This window comes from Pleurodeles waltl, chromosome 7 (assembly GCF_031143425.1).
Source record: "Pleurodeles waltl isolate 20211129_DDA chromosome 7, aPleWal1.hap1.20221129, whole genome shotgun sequence".
In the NCBI taxonomy this organism is placed as follows: Eukaryota; Metazoa; Chordata; class Amphibia; order Caudata; family Salamandridae; genus Pleurodeles; species Pleurodeles waltl.
Genome location: NC_090446.1, coordinates 936,955,310 through 936,974,646, shown reverse-complemented (window position 1 = coordinate 936,974,646; position 19,337 = coordinate 936,955,310). Strand labels below are relative to the sequence as shown.

Below are 19,337 nucleotides of genomic sequence, written 5' to 3'. Positions count from 1 at the left end.
CACTGGGGCACCCCAGCTTGTGGCCCCAGTAGTGGCATAGTGATGTAACAGGCACTGCAGCATGCCTACTAGCAAACCATTTTATTATATGGCTGCCCGTCCCCATGACATGCAAATATTGAATTATCAGGAGCACTGTGTGCTCCTGTTGTATTGCACCCCAGTGTACCCCCTCATCATCCAGGTAAGGGAACTGTATAGTAGGAATTGGCCCGGGTGAAGCCTGGTGTCAGTGATGTGCTCCCCCATAGGAAGGAGAATGCTAGCTTAACAAAGATCACCAAGACTATGGAGTCCTACTTCATGCCGAAGGCACACCTCTGCTAGGGTAGTAACCAACCTATCTCTAGGTGTACCGAGTAGCGGAAGCGCCTGAGCATATAGTGTCACTAAGCGAGTAAGGAAGAGTCTTCTCCGGAAGTGATCAGCATGAGACTAGAGCAAGGCAATACTAGTTTGGAAAATGGATTAAAAAGATGCAGTATATGTGTTAACTCCCACAGGGGTGATGTAGTCATGGAATCATCCAGCTGGAGTCCTGATAACCACCTGGTCACCCACTGAAGTTGAGATGCTAGATAGGAATGCTCAAATCTGAGTATCCTAAGGCCCCCTGATCAGGCGGGAGGTAAACCTTCATGAGTGCATTCTTTTGTCACACAGTGTGCCAAATAAAATCACATCAGGGGAGGCTGGTAACCTTAAAAAGTGGTGGGGCGAGCGAAGTGCCCCACCAATTCCCAAAAAAGAAAATAAAGCACCCCCTCCCACCAAAAGCCCCAAATAAAGCACCCCGTTCCTCAAAAGCCCAAGATAAAATACCCTAACCCTCCAAAAGCCCATAATAAAACAACCCCTCCCTCCAAAAGCCCAGAATAAAACTATGTTATATAAAATTAAAATTAAAGGTACTTACGAACTGCAGCATATCCTCCTCAGTGTTCTGCAAACTGCAGTCTGCTGTTGAGCTCCCCTGACCAATCCAGACGCTGCTCTCATGCCATTAACTAGCATGAGAGAAGCGCCTGGATTGGATGGAGTGGGCTGGCTTGGTGCTCCTTCAGGCCCTGGAGGCCTTTGCTTTGTCTCCAACCAACTGTCTTAAAACAGCTGGGTGAAGGTCTTCAAAGTGCGCATGTCACTTTGCTGGCTTAAAACAGACGTCCAAAGTGACATGCGCACTTTGGAGCATCCAGCCAGGCACTGCTTGTGTCCTGCATTTTGCCAATCAGCAGCATAGGACACGCCCCCATTACTTTGCCTCAGGGGAACTGCAGCTTGCACATCAGGGGGGAAAATAAAATGGCAATTAAATCATTTGATTGCCATTTTATGTTTTTCACCTGTGGCTCGCAGTGGGCTGGGGGGAGGGGGTTGGGAGGGGACGGATGCTCCACCGCCCTCATGGAGAAACTGCAGCTGAATCACATGTCAATTGTTCAAGCGACCAAAAGAGGGAGATTAGCAACAACAACAAAAAATACAGTAGGGATGGTAGCACCACCATCTCTTTGCGGGCTATGCGACCTGCTACTAAAAGTGGCAGGGACCGTCCAAAAGCCATCTATGCTCACACTGAGGACACTGCATGCGTAAGATTGCTATCTAAGAGGTCCCCAGGCATATGGTATATTCTTATTCCTAAATAACAGAACGTGACAGAATGCCAGGGTAAATAGCACCATTTCTTCTAGTGTCAGGATCAGGCATAGCAGCATCCAATAGGACAAAATGATTTAGCCCAGTTAACTTTTAGGCCCAGTACATATGCAAACTCAGTGAGTGTCTGCACTTCGTCACATTGGACATCATGTATGTCCCATAGGTAAAGGAGCATATTGTCTGTACAGAGGGAGACTAAATGAGCTCTGTCTTCTAGCAGAATACCCCACTATTGACCTTGCACACAGAGGACATGAGCCAACAGTTCCATGGGTAAAGAAAATATTAGTGGGGATGGAGGACATCCCTGACGGGTATCTCTGTGAATCTATATCTGGTCAGAGAGGAGGCGGCTTGTTTTTACCCCTACAGAAGGTTAGGTGTAAAGGAGTTTAATCAAGTGAATGAAGAAGGCTCCCAGACCGCATTTCGGAAGCACCTCAAACAAGAAGGTCCACTCCAGTGAATCAAAGGCTTTTTCTAACTTCAGCACCAGACAACTTGCCTGGCGCCAGAAAGCAGGGGCATACTCCAGCAGGTGAAAGAACCTGCGCAGATTGAGGAAAGTACTCCTTGCCCGTACAAACCCATTTTGGTATGGGTGAACCAGATGGGGGACCAGGGAGTGCAGGCAGTCAGGCAGTATCTTACCAAGTATCTGGTAGTCTGCATTAAGGATTGCAAGTGGTCTATAAGGCTCCAGCCCGGGTAGACCGCTGTCTTGTTTAGTATAGAGATAAGAAGAGTTGCAAAGTGAGGGTAGAAGACAAGCAGCTCTTATAGCCTCGTCATAAAACATCTTCAAGCATGAGGCAAGAAGGGAAGCGTAATTTTTATAGAACTCAGTATCTAGCCAATCTCAGCGCAGAGTCAAGCCAGATGCAAGCATGTATAGCTTCTTTCTTCTCAAAAAGTGAGATGTCACTATTAGGTTCTTCCCCTTGGTCCAGTAGCACTTAGGGAGGAGACACATTAGCTAGGAAGGACCCGAAATTTGAACTTGAAGGTCCTGAGGGTGTGAATAGAATGAATATACTTATGTTGAGGCATTTAGCAATTGCCAGATGTTCACAAGACTCCAGTGATTTAGCCAGACAGTTAGCGTGCGTACATTCGAAGTGGCGGCAATGTGAGGGAGGGTTGGAAAGGAGCGATCCAATTCAATGTTCAGAACACTAATAAAGACCCAAACCAACCAGCCAGGCGAGTCCACTTTAGCACGACAGAACCCCAAATAGAGTATCCAGGGAGGCGGCCTGCTCAGAGTTAGAAGCATATATTGCTCCAAGCAACACATGGCAGCCCTCCAATCTGCCTTATATAAAGATGTAACATATCTCTGGAACTGGATCTCTGGCATCTGCAATGAAAGAGACCTCTGCTCTTATCCAGACTAAATCCCCATGAGCGTATGTGGAGTAGTTAGTAGAAAATAGCTGTCCACTTCAGTGCTTCATACAAAGAGATCAGAGGGACAACAGGTTTCTGCCCAATCACGTATACAGAGAGCACAGGCATGCAGAGCTTCCTTTCTGGCTAACTACCCTGAATTGGGAGGGCGCAAAACACCCCAATGCCAGGTGGTTTGGGAGCACGTAGGGCACTCGGTGTGAGCCTCTAAGGCATGAGGCATAGTAGATTCAATGTAGTTAGCCAGAAAGGAAGGTTTGCATGGGAGTGAGAGTTTGTATAGCAGGGCAAAAAGCACAGTTGCAAGTCAAATAGAGTTAAGGTGGCATTCACAGCACCTAGCATATTAACAGTCTGAGCCAGATATTAGCAACAACGGCACCCCTTACAGGCCCAAAGCACAGGTCTGGAGACTGAGACCTAGAGGAGGGGCACCAGTTAGGCACCCCACCCACAGCAGCACACAGGACTAGGGTATTACCAGGTAGACAGATTTAGCAAGCAGAGGACTCACATATTGGGGAATGCTAGAGGGGGTTGTCCATCAAATACGGCAACTCGTGGCAGCAGGCATGAATGGAGCAGACTCTTGAGCTGACTAGGTCCAGGAGTCACACCCACAGAGGGCAGTCTGTACTACAGTGTCAGGTCTCCTGTAACACCATAGAGCTAGTAAAAGAGAGTGTTCTGTGTGCAGCCAAACACGTAGGTGAGTAACATTGTTAATACAACACAGCAAAATGTCCTTTGTACATGAGTTCAAGTATTCTGAAGAATTATTCCAGTACAAACAACAGATGCCAAATTAGATACACATGTATGCCAAACTCCAACCCTTGAGGAAGGAAAAGACAAACACAGAAGTGTCCCACCACCAGAAAGAGTTCTTGATGCGAGGGATCATCAATGTGTTAGCCCCAGATTGCTACTCAATACAGTTCTGGAATTTGCATAGCCATGGATCACAAAATGTGCTTCTTCTTTAATTTCCAGAGATTACTCTCTCTGGTCTGAATCTGGAGTGTTCCATGTTGGTGACCTCTCACTCCCCTGACTCTCTTTGGCATCAAGGGCTAGAAATAGATTTGGATTGACTGAAGATATGAATGTGTCCACTTCAAGGTGATGTATGGGCGTCCAGGCCTGCACAAATGGCACCAAGTGTGCTCAATGCAAATAGAAATACCAGTATAATAGCATAATAGAAATAAACAAAGACAACAAATTTCATGCTAAAAAAGTACAATAAGATGGGATACCTTTCGGTTGAATTGCTTGAAACTCCCTGATCCTGGCCTGCATCAAACTATGTATGGGTTAGGATTGTAAATTTCCATTTACCTTTACAGGAAGTGAGGAGACTCTACCACCTGGAGCTTGAATTTTCTCACTAGTTAGTCTTGTGATGTAGCCAAATATTCATTTTGGCCAGAAGTATAAAAGCTCAGCTCTTAGGATCGGATCACTTAGGAGCAACAGAATGATTGCAACTAATAAGTTGTAAGAAATTTGTCTTTTTGTCCACACGGGAGTCAAGAGAGGCTCAGGGCACCACTGACACAGCAGTAATAGTAACAGTGTAATGGACCAGGGGAGAACAGACCGGTTCATCTCTGAACTTGGGCAGAAGTCTCTGTAATTTCCAGGGCCTGCAGAAAAAGCCTGACTCAAGGATGCTGGCTATGAAGCTACAAGTTGCAGGAACAACTTGCATGTATGTTGCTGGTGTTACTGGTTGAAGAAGAGCCAGTTCCATTCTTCAAACACTTTATAGCTCGCCTTTCCTAACAACACTGCCTCGGAGATGACCTGTGTACTACCTTCAAGCACAGTTTCCCAGTCCCTGGCAGAGGGCAGAAGTGCTGGAATGGATGACAAGGAGGAACACGACTCTAGCAAGTAATGAAGATGCCTCTGCTTCCTCGAATGTTTCTAAAATCCAACATCCTTTTACATGAACGTGGCAAAATCATACCTAAAAGGACTACAGCATTGTTTCAAATATATCAGTGAGAGAAAAATGTAAACTAACATCATTTGTGACAAAATGTATTGGAGGATGTTAACCTTGATCTCAACAGAGCAATCCATGTTTTGCCTCAAATATTCATGATATTGTCCTTACAGGATTTATTGCAAGACAAAAACGCTACACAATATGACTTTTTAACTTTTCATCGTAATCTATTGAACTTCCAATGAGAAGTTTGTCTGCTTGTTTTATTTTGCATGTATGCCTGGTAAGAAATTACAAAAGGGAAGCTGGATGTCAATTTCCCATACACTTATGTGATTGCCTCACATCCCACTACTGTGGTTTAGCATTCTTACTGCATTTCACAAATGTAATGTGTGAAATATTAAATGTATTGCCACTTTTCTATAGGTCACTACAATCTTTAACTCAATGAGCAGCTGGCACAAGGTGAGAAGACCGCTGCTTAAATATTTAACTGTGCTAAGATTTTTCTTCTGACCACTGTTTGCAAGTAACGTTCCTTAAAAACTTTCGCTGATTTTCTGATTGACAGTGCCCCAAGATATGTCAGTTTCAATTTCTGATTAGTAAGCAATCTTACCTAAAACACGCAGCCTCTCCGCTCCGACGACCACCTCTTCGTTAGTTGCAGAAAAGAGCAATTTCCCCGAGTTTGACATCACCTGGAACCGCTTCCCGTAGGCATCTACACCCTGTGCACCTGCAGCGGGAGGGGTGAGAGCAACAGAAGGGTGCATCAGCTTGCGGGGTGGCGGTACTACTATGCAAGGGCTGCCATCCTGGAACAGACCATTCACACTATCATGCATTGTGGGCAGAGGCGTCGTGCATCCCCCACTTTAGCAGCTACTGTGGGGTTCTTGGTGGGCCTCTTCTGCCTGCAACTCTCAGATGAAGGCTCATGATTAACGTGAGAAGGTGGGTGAGTGTGTGAGTGAAAGGATGTATGTAAGAATGGATGTGTGAATGTGAGGGAGGATGGATGGGTGGACACAGATGGATGAGTGAAAGGATGAATACATGGATGGATGAGTGAGTGAAACAATGGAAGGATGAGTGAGTGAAAAGATGGATGGATGAATGAAAGGATGGAGGCTGAGTGAAAAGATGAATAAATGGAATGGAGGATGATGGGTGGATGAGTGAACGAATGAATGGATTTGTGAAAAGAAGGTAGACTGGATGGATGGACGAAAGGGTGGGTGGCTGATAAGCGAAAGGTTAAATGGATAGATGAGTGGATGGAAGGATGTGTGGATGGATGAGTGGATGGAAGGGTGTGTGGATGGATGAGTGAAAGGATGTATGACTGAGTGAAAGGATGGATAAATGAGTTACAGGGAAGATAGATGGAGTGAAAGGAGGATAGATGGAGTGAAAGAAGGATAGATGTAGTGGACGGGTGGATGGATGGGTGAGCGAAAGTATGGATGGATGAAAGTGGGATGGATGGATGAAATGATGGATGGGAGAATGGATGTGCTAGAAGATGAATGGATAGATTTGGATGTGGCTGACCAAACAGGTGGACGGAAAGTAGAAAGAAAGAAATATGGATGAAAGAATGAATGTGTGACAGAATGTAAATGTGCAACGGTGGATATCAGCAGGTGAATGGAAGGATGAACGGATAGATGGATAGATGCATGGGTGGAAGAAACAAAGAGCTCTTCTGGGAAGGGTCGCAATGACTTGCTTTGCATGCCTGGTGCAATAAGAGCTTTGGTTCAAAGCAGGGGGTATTTTCATTTTCTGGCTAAACCCTGGATTGTGGAAATAATAAACCATGCTGGCTAAGTGAGGTATTTGGGACCACATGAGGGACAAGAGTCAAGAGCCATGGCCCAAGAGCCTCTTCCTCCTGCATTAGCAAGGCCTGCAATTTGTGACCCAATCATTTCTGGGTAAGCCTGTCACCATCACCAATGTGAACATGACTAGATAAGCTGGAGACCATGGCAACTCCTGTGTGACTGCTTAACACGGCCACACTGAATATACCAGCATAACTGTGTAACTGAAGCACAATAGCCGATTCCATCACAAATGGACACCACTGCAAATAGCGGCAACATCAAAATGGTAAGGTAACAAAGATTTCAAAATAAATGGGTAAATCGGCGATTGTGGGCATTGCTTTTTAAGAACAAGCAACCTACAGCACTGAGGCTATTAACATTTTGAAAGCACAGAAGATAGTAAGTTAATACCAACCAGAGCAAAAATGCTAGAGATATATGTTACATAAAACTGAACAGCCAACAACACGTGCTATAATTTCCTATAGACCTTATTCCTACCTGTTATTACTTGGGTCTGAACTTTCATTTCGTCGTCAAGAATATTCACTGTCACGTTTCTGGCAGACTGAAGGTACAATGGATTACCCTTAAAAAACATAAAATGGCATGTTAAAATAGAAAACAGTAATGAAAAACAACATAATTGCATCTGATGCTAGCTGACCAGGCCAAAAAATTGTCAATTAACATTTGAAGGCCTATGAAAACAGAAATTCACAATGAAAAGTCCAACACGAGTAAACTGAATGCAAGAGGCACCCTGGACTACCAAGGCAGACTCAGAATGAGCTGCCTGGGAAAGGCATTTATGTGCAACTATAGATGATTGTCTACTGACCATGCAGTACAAGTTCGGGCAAAAAGTTGGTTCTTTTCTCAGGCCTCCAATTAAATACTACTGCCTTTGCATTTTCATCTGGAACACTAGCGCCAAGTTGCCCTAAGGCATTTGAGTGTTATATAAACTGGTTATTTACTTACTTTAGGGAAAAACATGAAGGATGATGAAAAGTTGAATATGGAGGTCCATGGAGCTTACGCCACTGTTTACAATAAAAGTCCAGGAATGGCCACGATGATGATGAGGCTTCGTAACCTATGCAGGATGAGGTAAAGCCAATTATGAAGGACAAGGAGTGGCCACCTCTGGAGGATCAGGCTGGGCTGCCTCTGAAGGATCATGCATCGCCACCTACAGAGGATGAGGCATGGCCGCATATGGAGGCTCAGGCATCTACAACTATAGGATCATTCATGCCCAAATATGGCCACAGCATCAGGGGTGAGTGCACGGCTGGACTGGAAGGAAAACACACCCTAGAATATATTTTAATAAAAATCACGTTCAACTGAGAAAGTATAGAAAGTGGGTCCTTCCTTCTTTCGGCGGGATTTGGGGGTTTACTTCCAAAGATTTTTTTTTACATGACTCTAAAAAATTCATTTAACATTATGCTTTTCCGAACATATTTGTTACAGGCAGAGAAATGTATAACATTTTCCAACATGCCACACTCATTACATCCAAGAGTATTAATTTGTCACAGGTGCAAAACAAGCAAGTGCCTAGGAGAAAACTGTGTGTCAGCCCCTGGGCCCTACTTTCAGGGCTGCAAGAGCTGAGAATACCCATTGCGTGCAGACCTGAAAGCAGCTTTACCTCCCCACCTCCCTGCATACAGCGGGACAGCTCTTTACCATTCATGGCCAGACTATCAAGGGATAGCTACTCCTGGAAACCTAGGCATGGACAATGATGGAGGGCTAGAAAGAGCCTAATATCAAGGATCAGGTCTAAACAACCAAGAGTGATTAGACATAGAAAACTATGGAGGAACAGAAACGCCCAACTATGTAGAAGAAGACATGACCAAACATGGATTATAGTCAATTAAAGATAATCTCGAGTTGAGTACAATGGAGGATCTGGCATTTTTTCGCAAACTGAAAGAGTAGGTGAGGTCAACTACAGAGGAGTAGGCCTGGTCAGTCCTGGAATCTATGAAGAACCTGACATGGGCAATTCTTGCTTTCAAAAGTCTTAGAAAATACAATTTTCTCCCAGTCTCTGGTTTTTCTGGAATCTCAAGAGTGGTGAGAATCTGGTCACTCAGGATTCAGGACTCATCACTATACTGAAAGCTTTGTTTGATGATGAACTGGCAGCAGCTCATCAAGGGATCTGCTTGCTCTTGTTGTCCTACATGTGTCGCCAGCATTTGAAAATTTGGACTTTTACTTTTTGTTCTCAAGATTGATCAGACGCTGCATGTCAGATGTGGCATTTTGGTGGTTTAAATCCTTTTTGAGCGGCAGCACATTAAAGGTCAAATATACCCCTGCCTGTCCTCTCAAAAAAGGATGGAGTTTGGAGTACTTCAGGATTCCACTATGTCTCTCCTGCTTTTTTAAAACTTCATCAGACCATTCTTTGTTTCCTGATTAAGCTATTCTCTATCAACAAGAAGACAGGTCTGCAGTACATAATTAACTGTATGAGGCAAACCATTGGATGAACAACAGAGGGTGAAGTTTGAAAGGAGACAAAACTGAGGTCTTCCTATGGGCCATGGTTATAATCCTACCATCAAACTACTTTGCTAAACTAGCAAGAGATGTGCGTAATCTCAATTTTTAGGCCTACGTAGGGTTACTGTTTAATTGAACGTTTTCTTGCTTTCGAAAATGAAAACAACACCTGGGCTGAAAATAAAACCAAAACACTGTAAAATACGAGGGGTCTCCCTTACAACTGAAAACATTCCTAACGTGCTCATCAGTAGAGTAAACCGTAAATGTACAAAAATCCCATTGCAGCTACGTCTTTAATGGCACCAAGCGAGTGAGGACAGTATGTCCAAAATGTCCTAGAAAGGTGTGTGTGGGGAGAGGAGTAGGGTTCCCTGTATATAAAGCCCAGAATATGCCAAGGAGGGTCATTATAGACCAGGTCCTCCATAATTTCTGTAATGGTCTAAGAATGCCAAGGAGGGCCACCATAATGATGAGAATGTCCAATATAATCGCAGGAGGGACATTTTATGCCCAGGCCATAACAATGCATTGAACACCCACCACAATCTTTACTGGAGTCACTATCAATATCCCGGTGTCCTTCTCTTCACTACCGCTCTATAACCAGACTACATCGATTTCGCAGGTACTCTTGTCTCCATTTCCAAGGCTTTTTCTTTGCATGAAGGTCAACCTTTCTCCTTTATCTCGTTTTTCTGTTTTACTCTTTCTTTCACACCTCTCGTTACTCTTTTATTTCAGTCTTTGTTCACTGCCTTTTTCTCATGTTTTCCTTCCCGTCTCTCCTTCTTATTTGTTTCCTTCCTCCATCACTTCATCTGTTCACTCATCCGATGCTGTGGCAATTAACTCTTTTAACATCTGTCTGCCTTTTACCTACTTCCGCTTTCTTTTCGACTGCACCTTCCTTCCCCACTTTTCTCTCGTTCCTTCTTTACATTTCTTTCTTGATTTTTCTTCTGTTACCATTCTTCATTGTTTCTTTCTGCTCTCTTTTCTTCAATTCTTCTACTCTAACTCTTTCTATCTCTCTCTTTTCTTTGTACTTCCTTTATTGGCTTTCTAATTTTCTCTTTGTTTTATTCTCTCATTTCCTTTCTTCTCTTCTCTCCTTTCTCATTATTTTTTATCAATTCTTTTTCATATATGCACTCTCACAATTTTACTTTTTATCTCTTTCTCTTTCTGTCTTTTTTACTATCTTCCTTCTTTGTCTTTTTTTCTTTGTTCTGTCTTTCTTCACTTCTACCTCCCTTTTTCCCTACCTGCTTGTTTTTCCTCTTTCCCACTTTGTTTTTTTTTGTTTTTCTCCTGGTCCCTTTTCCTTTCTAAGCTCCTTTTTCATTTTTTATTTTCTTTCTTATTTTTCTTTCCTTCCTTTTTAGTTTCGAGCCTGGCTTGCAAGACTCTGTTGTGTTCAGTAAAGAGCTTAGAGCCCGCCTGTCGCTTACCATTTGTTGGCTTGTGTGGCAATCTTCTTTACAGCCTCATATTTAATCACTGCAGGCCTGGCATAATTTCCGTTCCTCTGTGTGGAGCAGGGACCAAGCACTGAATTATTCAACTTAATCAGTGCCAGTCAGCTGTTCCTGGTGTGACGGAGGTACTATTTTGTTCTTTTCAACCTTTAGTGTCCTGCAACAGAAGGCTTGTGCCTGGCAAAAACATGCCTAGCAGAATAAATAAAATTGCAACGCTCTATTTCTCAAACTTAGCTTTCTTTTATTTTGCCAAGTTGTCTTTTGTCATTTTGCACTCATGTTTCATTTTGTTTTTGCTCGTGGACACTGTTCTCAAAAGATGATGATTATCTTGTTCTTAATATTGCAGGAGACATTGGGCCTGATTAAAACTTTGGAGGAGGTGTTAATCCGTCCCAAAAGTGACGGTAAAGTGACGGATATACCACCAGCAGTATTACGAGTCCATTATATCCGATGGAACTCGTAATACGGCTGGTGGTATATCCGTCACTTTACCGTCACTTTTGGGATGGATTAACACCTCCTCCAAAGTTGCAATCAGGCCCATTGTTTCTTTGTTATGTGTAGTTTCTGAAATTATGCTTTACCACATAATCATGCAGTACACCCCACTCCAATTCGCCCCACTACAATCCACCCCAATCCACCTCACCTCACCCCACACTAATCCACCCCACTCCAATCCAAACCACACACCCCAATCCAATCCACTCCAAACCCACCCCACCCCACTCCAATCCTCCCAACCCACCCCAATCTAACTTGCCCCTCTTCAATTCACCCCACTTCAATCCAAAACAATCTGCCACACTCCAATCTGACTCACTCCAATCCAAAACAATCTGCCCACTCCAAGTTGGTTTTTAAATTGTAACTTTGAAAATGTCACTTTTAAAAAGTGAGCATTTTCTTGCTTAATCATTCTATGCCTCTGTTTGGCTGTGGGATACACGTCTGGGTCAGGATGGCAGTTGGGCTGTTCGTGAATTCACTCTAGGCAGCTGAGGTGTGCCCTGCATATTCTGATGGGTCTTCCTGGGATAGAGTGGTGGGAGGAGCTGACATTTGCACCTGAATAAGGCTGTGCCTGTCCTTATACAAAGCAGTCTACAACCCCGTGGAGTGTGTCTGGGGCTGGAGCAGGAGAGGTAGGTTCTTGTGCACTACAAAGTCTTTCATTTGAAGTTTGCCTACTTCAAAGGTAGATAGGAGTATAAGTATTGGACCTCTGAGACCACAACATTGGAATCCTTCTGGACTGAGGACATTCTGCCAGGAAGAAGATGCTGTAGGAGGGACTGTCACTCTGCCTGTTGCTTTGCTCTGCTGGCCTGCTGCTTCTGTCCTGGGAGTGAAAGGACTGGACTTTGCTTTCTAAGGCATGTTTCCAAAGGGTGCCCAAGGGCTTGGACTAAGCTTACCTCCTGTTAGAAGTCTCAGGGACCTCAAAGACTTCATCTGCCATCACCTGGGCTTTCTTGCTGAGAGTCCTGACTCACCAAGTGGTGCCAATTGCAGTTCCTGGACCCTTGGGAGTGGTTTCTGGTGTAACCAAGAAGAAACCAAGTACATTGACTCCAAAGCGACTTCGGAACCAGCGCCGCTGTCTGACTCCACACCGCTGCCTGCACTGGAGGAGTGGTCTCCGCTGGGTGCAACGACTGCGACTGATACCGCAGGCCCGACACCACTGCATCGTCCCAAAGTCTAGCCACAGCGCGAGTCACGAGTGCTGTGTCACCGACGTCCATGACAACCAACTCCGGCCGGCACCTGTGGCCCTGTGGTGTGATTGCGACATCATGAAGTCGACGTCTCAAATGTTGACCTGCTGGATTCATTGACCCCGCCGGATTGTAAGGAACCGACACCTCACCACGGACACTGCATCACCTCGCCTGCAAGCGTAAGGAACCATTGCCTCACCTCCCCTACCTTGTAGTAAGGAACCGGTGCCACACCTCCCTGGTAGCAGTAAGGAACCAACAAGGCTATGGCTCCAGCGACGCCTCACCTCCCTGACTCCAAGCAATGTCTTTGTTACCTCATCATTTTCAAAGGTACTGTGTCTTGGGTCGGTGCGACTCTGTGACTGGCTGGCACTCCCTCGTGAGTTCGGAAAGACTCCATCGAGACGACGTGATAGCCCTAGTTGGAGCGATTGTGTTTTTAAGCGCTTCACTGAAATGTAATCTTAAAAAAAAAATCTTTGCTTGGGTATGTTGAATTTTTGTCAATTTGGTCTTGTTTTACTCAGATAATTTTGTAAATATTGGTTACTGTGCTTTGGAGTACTTTTTTTGGGAGGGTTGGGGTATATATATATACACATATACACTCTACACATTGCATCTGAGATAAGCCTAACTGCTTGTGCCAAGCTGCCAAGGCGGTGAGCAGGGGTTATTTTATCTGTGTGGCACCCTGACTAGAATGAGGGACCCTACTTGAACAGGGTGCAAACCACTTCCAATTACAGATCCCATTTTGAACACAATCCAAAATAATACGCCCCACTCCAATCCACCTCACGCCAGTCCAATCCACCTCACTCCATCCCAAACCACTCCAATTCAATCAACCCCACTCTAATCCAATCCACCCCACTCCAATCCAACCTGATACAATCTTCCCCACGCCAATGTGCTCCACTCCAATCCAAAAGGATCTTCCCCACTCCAGTGTGCCCCACTCCAATCCAAAACAATGTCTCACGCCAATCTGCCCTACTCCAATTTGCCCCACTTCAATCCAAAATAAACTGCCCCACTCCTACCTGTCCCACTCCAATCCCAAACACACCACTGCAATCCATCACAAATCACCCCAGTACAATCCAGTCCACCTCACACAATCCAATCTACCCCAGACTAAACCAATCCACCCCAGTCTAGCCCAGCCCAGTTTACCTCACTCCAATCCAATACACCTCACCCCAATCCAATTCATCCTACTGTATCCCAATCCACTCCAGTCCAATCCACCCCACTCCAATCAAGACCACCACTACCCTCACCACCTCACAATCCACCCTCACCACCTCAATCCAACCCACTCCAATACAATCCACTTTAATCCACCTCAATCCAGACCAATCCAGTCCGCATTAATCCACCGTACTCCAGTGCAATCCACCCTACTCCAGTCCAATCCACTCCAATCCACCCCACCCTAATACAATCTGCCCCACCCCTATCATTCTACCCCAATCCAATCCATCACACTCCAATCCAACCCACTCCTATCCAATCCAATCCACCCCAATCACCACACTTCAGTCCAATCCACCCCAATACAATCTACCCCAGTCCAATTCAATCCACCCCACTCCAATCAAACTCACTCCAGTCCAATTCTCCCCACTCCAATCTAGTATACCCCTCCAATCCATCAGTCCCACACTAATCCAATCCACACCACACCAATGCAATCCACACCACACCAATCTAATTCACCCAACCCAATCCTCCCCATCCCAATACAATCCACCACATTCAATCCAATCCACCCCTAAATCCAATCCATCTCAATCCAATCCACCCCACCCCACCCCAATCCATCCAACCTGATCCACCCTACTCCAGTCCACCGCATCCCACTCCAGTTCACCCCACTCCAATCCAATCCACCTTACCTCAATGCAATCCACCCCACTGCAATCCACCCCTCCTCAATCCAACCCACGCCAATCCAGTCCATCCACCCCACTCTACCTCACCCCAGTTTAGTCCACCCCACTCCACTCCACCTCAATGCAAACCACCCCACTCCAATCCAATCCAATCCACCCCAATCCCACTGTAGCCCACAACACCCCAATCCAATCCACCCCACCCCATCCTATTTCAATCCACCCCATTCCAATCCAATCCACCCCACTCCAATCCACTACACCCCAATCCAATCCACCCCACCATATTTCAATCCAATGCACATCATTGCAATCCACCCACCCCATTGCAATCCACCTCCGCTCGCTCCAATCCACCCCACTCGCTCAAATTTACACCACTCGCTCAAATCCACCCCACTCTATCTCAATCCAGTTTACCCCACTCCAATTAAATCCATCCAGCCCACCCCTCTCCAATTCAATCCACTCCCCTCCAATCCACCCCACTCCAATCCATTCCACCCCACTCAAATCCACCCTACTCCAATCCAATTCACCCCACTACAATCCAGTGAATCCAATCCACCCCACTACAATCCAGTGAATCCAATTCACCCCACTCCAATCCTTCCACATGGATCAGCACTCTACCTCGTGAAGCAGCATTCTGCCTTTTGGAGCAACACTCTGCCTTACGAAGCAGCACTCTGCCACATGGAGAAGCACCCTTCTTTGTGTAGCTGCATCCAAGGTATGGGGTGCAACCTAGTCACTACTGGAACAGTAACACCCTTGAAGTTTAGGCAGCACATTGAGATTACTGGCAGCACCCTACTATGTTGAGCAGTGCCCTGTGATATTGAGATGCACACTAAGGTATCAGCCGAGTTCTAACACACTGACCAGCACACCTGGATGTTTAAACAACAATTTTTCACTACTTTTGGAACCCTGAGATGCTGAACATCCCATTAATAATATTGTCAGTTTATATAGATGAGCTGACAGCACCCTGGCGTATGGTAGCAGACATTCTGATGACATAAGAATTCTGATGGAATGTTTGCTGGCACAGAAAGTGTGGGTTACATTAAATTCTCAGCATGAAGTATTTTGCACTGGAGCTATTTCTCCGCAAACCGTATGTCCTTATTTCCTCCTGGCCACTGTGATTGAAAGCTGTGCAGCTACTGCAATGTAGCTAGCAGTTTCTGATATGCTTCCAGTGTTCCTACCGACTATGTCATTTTCAGGTTGTTATATAACTGCATTTGCTCCTGAAGATGAATGATGCTCCTGGGTACGATACAAAACCTGCTAGAAATGAATTTGTTTTTGAGCTCCTCTTCACAAACGTCAACAAAATGTGATATGTTAGTCAATGCATTTGATAGACTGTGCCTTACGACTATAATTTGGTTCAGTGTATTCTCAAAAAAAATCTTAAGGACAACATGGGACATACCTCTCCAAGCACACCTAGAAAAGTGGTGGCGTCACATGATGCTCTCGCTTGCACTTGGTGACATGATATCAGTGGCCCGAAATTCAGCAAAAAGATTTTTGCTTTATAGTCATGGCACAGATCGTGTAAGTGCAGAGCCTGATATGATAACCTACTGGGCTGATGCATTTATGAAAGGGATCTGTTTGTTGTCTGCTGTTGTATCAATTTAGCGTTTCATCCTTCTGAGCTCGATAGACGACCATCGGCTTGGGTAACAACTTTAGCATGCAACAGTAGGAAACCAAAGTATGTGGTAGAAAGAACTACGTAAAACAGCATTATCAGTTGAAATTATTCTGGAGAAACAATATTCCTTTAGACTATTTAATATCGTTCATATATTGTATAAAAGCTGTTTGTACAGAAACATGCTTTTAAAGGGCCTGTTCAAACCTTTGCTAAGGATGAACTCAGTTGTTGCCCACAGGCCAAACTGAGGTGTGCTTTAGCTCAAACATGCACTGACTTTTAATAGGCACTGATTATGCTGCCAGTAATGCATGAAATTAAAATTCTCAGAAATCTCTGAGCCATTGGTTTTTCTATCAAATGGAGCCGGTCAAGGTCTGAATGTATCATAGGGTGACTTGTGGTTGCATGCATAATTCCTCCTGTTGCAAAACTGTTCCATGAGGGGACAAACAGAACACTTTCACTAACATTGCCCTTGCATGATAAATGCCTGGCTCTGGAATGTCCCGGGCAGACCACTGTCATTGAAGGCAGCTACCTCTTTTAGCAGTGTCCATGCAAGGCCAAGGCAAGCCAGTGTAAGGTCCAAGTATGGCACCATCATGGATTTCAAATGGTCTCAATGCATGAACCCCAAAGATTCCTCCTGAATGGTTCCCGTCTTGTTCCTTCCTAAAGCCAAGGGATCTGTGATTCTAGGAGATACCTCCTTCAGTAGAGACCTCCTTCTTCCCTGAATGATCCTGGTATGGCCTTTGCAGTGCCTTGTTAGATCAATGCAATGCAAGTAAACCTCCCACGCATGGCCACCAATGCAGGGCCTTTATGAGTTATTCTAAAATAGACCTACTTTAGTGTGGATTAGGCTTTACAAGTTCAGTTCGGTGAACATCAGAGATCCCGCCTCCAGCATTCCTCAACTTGCCCCAAGCATGTACCCTGCTTGCCTTTCGCTTGACTTCAGCATGCCGACATCTTGATTCCAAGAGGTCCCTGACATATCCATGGTGTGCCGCTAGCTTGACTTCAGCATTTTAACATCTTGATCCCAACTGGTCCCTGGCATGTCAGCAGACAGGCCCACAAGGGCATCAGAAGTGTGAGGAGAGAGATTTTCAAGGAAACATCAATATACCTTGATAGCCAATGTGTGTCTTCCGGGGTTTATTTCTCTGCAGGAATCATTTTGTGGTGTGGGTTCGTCAAGCTGAAATGAAATTCAATCATCATAAATGAATTTCAGATGAGGCAGTTGGGCTTGGTGTCTAGGGGACGCTCACATGCCCTTCTGTCCAGGCCTGTGGCACCGAACGTGCATTGTCTGCTTGCATCTATGCGCATTCTTATGTATTGTGCCTCAGGGACTTTCACAGAGTTGTAAAATGGGAGATGAACCTGTTGGTGGACGTCAGTCTACACCTTCCATTTTTGTCATCCGAAGCACATTAATATTGGTTCCATTGTGCACCCTTGAGAATGATCGGTTCGGTGGACAGCAAAATCCGCCGTTTCAACACACATTGTAGCTCAGAGGAATCCGTAATTTAAACAGTCCAACATGTCACTACACAGTGAATTTTGGGGTGAAATGAGGTTGGATACATTTTAATAACATAATCTCGTTTTTTGCACCATTTTATCGGTTCAATACAGGCCTCGTTGTCACAGTCTGCATTGTTGCCTCTCATTCAGTTTGTGCTACTTTTCCTTCTTCATCAATGATGTGCACTTCCTTTGACTTTTCTCTATCTTTGGCTGAGTATGATGGCTCACTGGACTATCAGCATCCACTCCAGGGGCCTGTGTTTAACTTCATGGCCACAGATTTAAATGCCAGAAGGTCCCCTCGACTTTTCATCCTTTTACGGTTGACAAACACGGTCCCTCTAATTGGCTAACAATAAACATCCTTTATCTACAATTAGCACCAAGAGGCCTTCAAGAAGATGAACCTGTGTTTTACAGACCGTTTATTTTTAGAAGTTTTTGTTAATTAACTACCAAATGTTCTGGCTAAATGTTGGTCTTGCAGCTTCAAATATCTTTACTTTATTTTTTCTTTGCCACTTCGGCCCTCTGTTTTTTTTATCCTTTCAACATTGTTCAGTTTTTGTATTCCTCAATGATCAGATTCAAATTAGAATCCCCCTTGCATAATGTAGGAAAAGGAATTTGTGCTCTGTAGCATGAATAATTGTGTTTTAAGAACAACCTGTCTTCAATAGGTGACAGCATGAGATCATCTGCGGTTAGTCATGCCGTGATTGACAATGTTTGACACTCATGATTGGTCACAAAGGAATCTCCTAATAGACTACGTCCTTAGCGTGTGATGCCTGACCTTCCAGTTAGCAATACTCAATTTTCCATCGCCGTCCAGGCTGGATCTCAGTAGACGATCTTGCAAAATTGTCCTCGCCTGATCCTTCATGGTTAGTAATGTCTGGTCCTCACTGGTTTACCATGTCTCATTGGGAGGCTTCCGTGATTCTCTGTTGTTGGTCATGCCTGATCCTCTCCGGCTTGTCATGTCTGATCCTCCAGGGTCTGGCCAGATAATCATAAATGTTCTTTCTTTTTTTAAAGTATTTTTTAGGTGTGTTTCAAAATAATTGACTCTAAACATCACTTCAATTTACAGAAACATAATATATCCTAATTTCAAGCACATTCATTATTAATATCATACAAAGTCACAGGCTTTGAGGTTAAATTGGAATGTTTTTCTAGCCTTTCTTAGACCCAGTAGAGTAGACTTGCATTTTATTTCCTCTTGTTCCTTTCTGGTCCCCGACAGAGTATCTTTAGTTACTTCCCAGTGCAACTAGGTTCTCTAGATTCAAGGATGCACATGACTGCCTGACCTTAATGAAATTGCTGGGGATATTGAAATACCATTTGCCTTAGCTAGGGTGCAGACTTTCTAGGCCATTTAACAACCAGTAGGTCCATTAAGCTAGGGGAATTCCTCAAATAGATGTTATGCCTGCCCTGATGTAGTAAGAAATCCTTAGCCTGAGAACTAACCTTGCTGGTATGTTTCGCAAAAATTGGAGACATCCAATCAAATACATAAGTTAGCTCTCTTATGATGCCATTAACTTCAAGTGAGCCGTGAACCCCTGCTCCATCA

General features: G+C 44.6%; 1 protein-coding gene across 7 annotated transcripts in view; it reads right to left on the bottom strand.

Annotated features, from left to right (window-relative positions):
* The window catches only part of SGCD (sarcoglycan delta), a 788,612-nt gene that overhangs the window by 143,039 nt on the left and 626,236 nt on the right, over window positions 1-19,337 (bottom strand). For all 7 annotated transcript variants that reach the window (XM_069199628.1, XM_069199629.1, XM_069199630.1 and 4 more), the window contains 2 exons: window positions 7,372-7,459; window positions 5,652-5,771 (listed from right to left, as the gene is read on the bottom strand). In XM_069199628.1, the coding sequence (XP_069055729.1) occupies window positions 5,652-5,771; window positions 7,372-7,459 (208 nt within the window). The remainder of the gene's footprint in view (window positions 1-5,651; window positions 5,772-7,371; window positions 7,460-19,337) is intronic.